Source organism: Vanessa cardui, chromosome 27 (genome assembly GCF_905220365.1).
Source record: "Vanessa cardui chromosome 27, ilVanCard2.1, whole genome shotgun sequence".
In the NCBI taxonomy this organism is placed as follows: domain Eukaryota; kingdom Metazoa; phylum Arthropoda; class Insecta; order Lepidoptera; family Nymphalidae; genus Vanessa; species Vanessa cardui.
In genome coordinates, this window is record NC_061149.1 from 1235526 (window position 1) to 1243113 (window position 7588).

A 7588-nucleotide genomic window follows, 5' to 3' on the forward strand; every position below is an offset into this window, starting at 1 on the left:
TAATTATTGTTATATTTGGAGTCGGTGTCAGCCAATAAAACCCTACAGTATATCTATCAAAAAACAATACGAGAATACTTTAACAAATACGTTTTTTACAAATTACCTTTTACTCAATAATATACTGAATCAATCAAGGGGCTCGTATCGCTTTTTTCTTTTGATTGTTGGGGCAAGGGCACCGTGGCTGACACCGGCTCCAAATATACCAATAACTATAACTACATGATATAATCGTTAATCGACTTTTAAGTAGTCTAATATTTTTCATTTCATTTAACTTAGGAAGACTCTAAAAAATATGTTGAATACGCAATTATTTTTATTACTTTTTCGTGCATATTCATTTGTTTTAAAATAGTGTTTTGTTTGAAGTCGGTTTTTCTTTTTGTTAAAATTTTATTTATTCATAGCCCGGTCCGGATATAAGTAGTTTGGGATCTCAGGCCTTACAGCCACTGGATCAAACGTTGTTAACCAATTTTAAAATATTACAACAAATGTATGATATTGGTTGAAAATGTATTATATTATTAGTATTTTAATTTAAAAAGTCGCACTTATACTGTTTTAATTCAATTAAATATTAATCTACCAATAAAATGGTATGCCCGATGCCGTATGAAAATATTAACTTAACTGACGTTTGGTGTCACTCTAAATATTGTCAGTTCGGATACTAGCTGTAGAATGTGGGACCATAATCGATAATTTTATGTACCCTTTGAATGAAATTAACTACGTTAAGTCGTCCTGGCGAAATTACTAATTTGTGCCGCCATTTTTATGATGTTTTTGTCAATAAAGTGATTTCTGTATTTTGTGTGATAAAAATAATGTTTATCACCTATCATTATTTGTAATATTAATAAATTAATATTATGTTTTATCTATGCCTTAAAGCTTTTATATTGTCTAGAAATCGATATGTTACATATCGATTATTTACACTCACATTGATTCAACACTAAAATAATTCATTACGTGAATCTGAACATAACCTCACAAATTATTTTATTTACAAACAGAAATAGAAGTCGATACATAATTGAATTGTTTATGATTAATACATATAAAATATTCAGTGATAAAAATGTCTGATGTTGAAGTTGAGGTACCGACAACATTTAAGAAACGAAACATAAAGAAAAGAGGTGGTAGAAAACGTAAAGCATCTAGTTCAGAAGGTAAACTATGTAATACAATTCAATTTCTCAAGTCTATCAATAACATTAAGTTATAAAAGTGATTTAGTTAATTTATTCTTAAAATTGGCAGAAAACACTAATGCTTAAGGCCTGATCATATTAAAAAAAAAAAATTGTATATACCGTGAAACATAGGAATTTGGATAACTTATACCATAAAAAAGATAAATAGTGTAACTTAATAAACTTACAGAAAAAAACAGCTCGGATTCTGATGAACCAACTGTTGTTTTACCAACGAAGAGACCTCAGAAAGCAAACCCAAATGTTCAAACGACTGGTGGCGAAAAAAAACAACGAGTGGTACTAGACGACGCTAGCAGTAATGATGAAGAATCCGTAAGCACTATTTGTATAAATAATTAATTAATAACTTTGAAATATTATTTTATAAACATCCTTAGTAAGCTCGGAAGTGTATATACTTTCCTGTAGTAAAGTAACAGCCTGTAAAAGTCCCACTGCTGGGCTAAGGCTCCTCCTCTCCCATTAAGGAGAGGGTTTGGAACATATTCCACCACGCCATTCCAATGCGGATTGGTGGAATATCCAGTAGTATATATCATTTAAATAACTAACGACAAAAAGTTAAATGGGAAACAAATCATAAATTATTTAATGATGTTGTCATCCTCCTGCCCTTATCTCAATTTTATTTGGGGTCTGTGCAGCGTGTCTTCTTCCAAACTTCTCTGTCTGACGTCATATCACAAGTATCACTCTCCTGCCTTATCCTCTTTCACACAATTTTACCATTGTTCTTTGGTCGTCCTCTTCCTCCATATCCATCTATTCTTTTTCACAGAATGCATCTTACTCATAATATGTTCCTCATTCCTCTGCATACATGCCGATATCATGACAAAATCTTGTTGTATAATTTTATTTTCTTCTACTTACATTTGCAAAGCTGTGAGCAAATCTGTTCAGTGATGTTGTCATGCGAAGCAGCTTCATGTTGGAGGCACTACATCTGTTGTTTAGAACTGCTGTTGGTCTTGTTATAAATTATGATAATGTTTGTTGCGTAATTATTTTTAAATGTTGATTTATTTCATTCTTTTATTTAATACACATCATACACTAGTTACACACAAGATACTTTCCAGGTTTCCCCCCACATATCTCCTTATCTGTTGTATTTATTAAGACAAATAAATGTATATATGATTAATTATTTCAGAATAAGCCAACGACAACACTGTCAGTGTTACAACAACGAGAAAATGCAACGGCTACATATGAAATGGATACCGAGAAAGATAAAGATGCTCAAGCTATATTCGAGAAATCGCAGAAAATAAACGAAGAGCTACAAGGCCAAGCTGATGATAAGGTATTTTTTTTACTACTGTTATAGAATCACAATGAAAATTTACTTCTGAGTAGAGTTTTTTAAAGCCCATCTGTGTAGATGCCATTTCACAAATAGATAAACAGCAATATTTAGTATTGTTGTGTTTGAAATTGATTCAAGTTGGCAGTGTAGTTACTGTAAGGAATCTACCTATATATATAATAAAGCTGGAGTGTCTGTTTGTAATATTAAAATTACCTCTTTAAATATATATGTATGTATACACAGTAAAATATACAAAAATAACATTTTTAAAGTGCTGTAATATCGAATTGGGGCACAATCCTGTAATGATATGTATACAGTGTGGCATTAAATAAATAAATAAATTTTATACAATTTTTGTCTGTCTGTTTGTTCTGACTAATATCTAAAGCGGCTGGACCGATTTTGATGGGACTTTAACTGGTAGATAACTGATGTAATAAAGAGGGTACAATAACTAACTAACAATAACTCTTTTGCTAAATTCAAAGTGCACAAAGTCACGAGCAAAGCTAGTAGTTAATATATATATATAGCAGTGTGCCAGTCTGCTCACCAATTTTAAATATAAATAAAACAATAAATGTTCTACGATAATATTTCTATTTACCCCACTAATTGATCGAACAGACTGGGCTAGGAGTGTGGACAACAGCACTCCAAAGGGTCAGTTTCACACCTATTACTGTTACATCTTTAATTTTTTTATTCTAGGTATACCGAGGTATTAATAATTACGCCCAATATTATAAGAAACAAGATACGGCGATCGGTAATGCAAGTTCCGGGTTTGTGAGGAAGGGTCCTATAAGAGCTCCGGCCAATTTAAGATCTACTGTCAGGTATTATTATCTCCTACTTACTGTTAGTAATTAGTTTTTGAAATTATACTTTTTTAAGCATGTTTTATAAACATGATGAGACTTATTATGATGCATATACAGGCTGATATTAAAACGATACAGTGAAGTTGCTAGCAGGAGTGTAACTACAGGTGCAAGGGACATCTTAGTTCCCAAGGTTGGTGGCACATTGACGGTGTAAGGAATAGTTAATATTTCTTACAGAGTCCTTGTCTATGGGTTATGGTGACCACTTACCATCAGGTGGCCCATATGCTCGTCCGCCAACCTATACCATAAAAAAAAGACCCCTAATTTGGTGTCAATTGGCTTGAAATAGACAAATCCATACTTTACCTTATTTTACAATGTCTAACTGTAAATGCTTAAATTTGTTAGTAATGTAAAGTAACAGCCTGTAAATTTCAGACTACTGGGATAAGGCCACCTCTTCTATTAAGGAGAGGGTTTGAAACATATTCAACCACACTGTTCGGCCATCTCTCTCAGCTCTCTATATAGCATAATTTTAAGGTGTTAGAATATATTTTTGTATGAGTCTGTTAGTTGTATCATTAACTAAGTTATAAAATCAAAATTAAATTATCTTTCATTCAAGCAGACATTTAAGCATTTTTAAATCTTTGATGTTTTTATTTGCAAAGAGGGGCTTTTAGATAGATAGATAAAAACTTTATTGCACACAAACATTAACAGGAAAAAAAACAGTAATAACAAATATAAGTAAAAGAAAGTGGTGTACAAGGGCGGTCTTATTGCTATAAGCAATCTCTACCTTTTCTATATTTTTTTAAAAGATTCTCTATATTTTCTGACTTTTAACAACATTTGTGTTCCTTTCAGATGGGACTATCAGCCAGATATATGCAAAGATTATAAGGAGACCGGTTTCTGTGGTTTTGGAGGTATGTGTTCTCTATGAAATTAATTTGTTAAGGCATGTCACTATTTAGGAATAGAGATTCTAGTGGAAAATACTGTAACCTTAAATGTTTATTTGTAAACTGAAGCTTAAACATTGCCATCATCCTCCTGCCCTTATCCCAATTTTACTTGGGATCGGCACAGCATGTCTTCTCCTTCCATACTTCTCTGTCAGACGTCATCTCACAAGTAACATTCTTTCTAACCATATCGTTTTTCACACAATCCATCCATCGTTTCCTTGGTCGTCCTCTACCTCTATATCCATCCACATCCATGCTCAAGGCATTACAACATGGTCCTCATTCCTCATTATGTCCATACCTTCACAGCCAGTTTCCACATACCTTCTCACTTTCAAACTTCCTCTTATGTACTCATTCCTTCAACGACCAATTCTCATATTTCTTACTTATAAATGGCTATCATCCATACAAACTATCATCCCCAATTATATCTACTTAAGGGATGAATTTATGCAACCATCGACATGAGCCTAAATACCAATTCCTATATTTCAAACATTCATCCCCGATTTCATCCTCATGGGTCATGGGTGATGAATTTTCAACAGCGCTAATTAAGAATATCTCTTAACCCACACACAGAAGACCAACTATTAATAATTTATAATTATTTATACAACTGACCATTACTATAACTGTTTATAATTCATCTCGTTCGGCGGTGAAGGAAAAAGTCGTGAAGAAACCTGTAAGTGTCGAATTCCATAGAAATTCTGCCACATGTGTATTCCACTTTGGAACAGTGTGGTGGAATATGTTCCAAACCTTCTCCTCAAAGGGAGAGGACGCCTTAGCCCAGCAGTGGGATATTTACAGCCTGTTGTTGTTGTTGTATACAGCTGACCAACTAAAAAGTATATAATATATAGTAAATATATTTTATTATTCTTACAGATTCTTGTAAGTTTCTACACGACAGATCAGATTACAAGCATGGATGGCAATTGGAGTTGGAGGAAAACAAAGCTAAAGAGGGGGGCGAATCTGACTATGAAATAGACAGTGACGATGAACTTCCCTTCAAATGTTTCATATGCAGGGATAGCTTCACGGATCCCATAGTGACCAGGTTAGTGCATTGAGGTGTTTTATTTTTTTGTGGCCACCTGATGGTAAGTGGTCACCATCACCCATAGACAATGACGCTGTAAGAAATATCAACTATTCCTTACATCGTCATGTACCACCAACCTTGGGAACTAAGATGTTATGTCCCTTGTGTCTGTAGTTACACTGGCTCACTCACCCTTCAAACCGGAACACAACAATACTTAGTACTGTTGTTTGGCGGTAGAATAACTGATGGGTAATAATAAATTAGAAAGTGTGGAATTAATACCTGTTGACTTCCAGGCAGGATATATTAATTTAAATAATTGTATTGACTAACATGACTGTACTTTTTTTTAAATGTTGAAAAAGAGTAACTACTGAGTTTCTTGTCGGTAGAATCTACTTTCCGAACCGGTGGTAGCTTCACTTAATTGTTATATGACGGTTCAAAAGTCCTTGAAAAAGCCCACTTGAATAAAGTATATTTTGATTTTTGATTTTTTGATTTTGATGGGTGGCACCTACCCAGACGGGCTTGCACGCTCTACCACCAAGAAGTAGAGAGTTGTTCGGTGGAGCTTGATATTTCGACATTATCTACGAATGTCTTGTTCACGAGACTGAAGTTTGCGGGTAGATGTTGATAATGTTAGAAGTGTCTGTATCGGACTACCTCCTTTCTCGTACGTTTACTGCGTAAACACCGGTCACCACTACTATTGTCACTTTCACCCCTACCATTGTCACTAGTTATACTTATATTATGTATACTCGATCATATTGAGCTCCACCGAACATAAATAAAAAACATGGTAAATCCCGAAATTAATAACTTTAATTATAAAAATAACCATGTTCATTTAAAATTAAATAATTTTTTTATGGTAATGTAGTGGTAATGTATGGTAAGTAATTTAATTTTTTTTTTTATGGTAAAGGTTGGCGAACGAGCATATAAGCCACCTGTTCGTAAGTGGTCACCATCACCCATAGACAATGACGCTTTTAAATAAAACTAGTTATAACGGATTTGAATCGCGTATATTAATTATTTTTGACATCCCGACGTTTCGAGCACTTAACAGCGTTCGTGGTCACGGGTAGTCTACGCTATGATAATATACGCGATTCAAATCCGTTATAACTAGTTTTATTTAAATGTGTAATAATCGCGAAAGTTTAAGACGACAATGACGCTGTAAGAAATATTGACTATTCCTTACAAATCAATTTTTTTTTTTGTAGATGTAAACACTATTTCTGTGAGAAGTGCGCGCTGCAAAACTATAAGAAGTCAACACGTTGTTTTATATGCAACGCTCAGACGAGTGGTGTTTTTAATCCGGCGAAAGAGCTTGAAGCCAAGATTAAAGCACGAGCTCTGGAAAATGATGATGATGATGATGATGATGATGATGATGATGATGATGATTGATAAATAAATGTTGTTATATAATGTTGGTTTCATTTAATGTAATCTGTAATCTATATAACAGTTTACAGTATTAAACAGTTCTTTTTTATGCTATGATGGTAAGTGGTCACCACCCATAGACAATGATGCTGTTAGAAACATTCCTTTCATCGCCAATGGTTTACCAACCTTGGGAACTAAGATGTTATGTCCCTTGTGCCTGTAGTTCTCAACTCAACCTTTAAACCGGAACACAACAATATTAAGTACTGTTGTTTGGCTGTAGAATAACTGGTGAGTGGGTGGTACGCACCCAGACGGGCTTGCAAGAAGCCCTACCACCAAGAAATGGTTAAATGGTTACTTTGCAAATATATAATACAGATGATTTATTTGAACAAAACAGAACAAAAATTTACAATTTATACATAGATACAAAATATATAAGATAAAATTGGTCTTTTGTAATATTAAAATAATCACCTTTTTACTAACGCCCGTTTTCAATAACCTATCTAAGATTACAGATAGATCGCTATCTCCAATGATGTTTTAGTAAACAGATATGTTATTAACGCGCAAAAAGTGAAGTTTAGAAAACGTCCTAATTGGGACGTTTGCCTTTAGTCGTTTTACGTAGTAATGCGGTTAAAGAACTTTATTTCTCATAAGTTTTTACAATTCACTTAAATGAGATTACAGAATATTATATACTAGATTACAAAATTTAGAGTTCTCGTATCTTGGAAGCATGCATC

At 33.6% G+C, this 7588-nt stretch overlaps 1 protein-coding gene across 1 annotated transcript; it reads left to right on the top strand.

Annotated features, from left to right (window-relative positions):
* The first annotated feature begins 991 nt into the window (after window positions 1–991).
* On the top strand, window positions 992–6866 carry LOC124541083 (E3 ubiquitin-protein ligase RNF113A). The gene is made up of 7 exons (XM_047118908.1): window positions 992–1187; window positions 1402–1547; window positions 2392–2544; window positions 3265–3392; window positions 4257–4318; window positions 5258–5432; window positions 6662–6866. Exons 1-7 carry the CDS (start codon window positions 1094–1096, stop codon window positions 6849–6851), a joined length of 948 nt encoding a protein of 315 aa, XP_046974864.1. The 5' UTR covers window positions 992–1093; the 3' UTR covers window positions 6852–6866.
* Window positions 6867–7588: the final 722 nt, after the last annotated feature.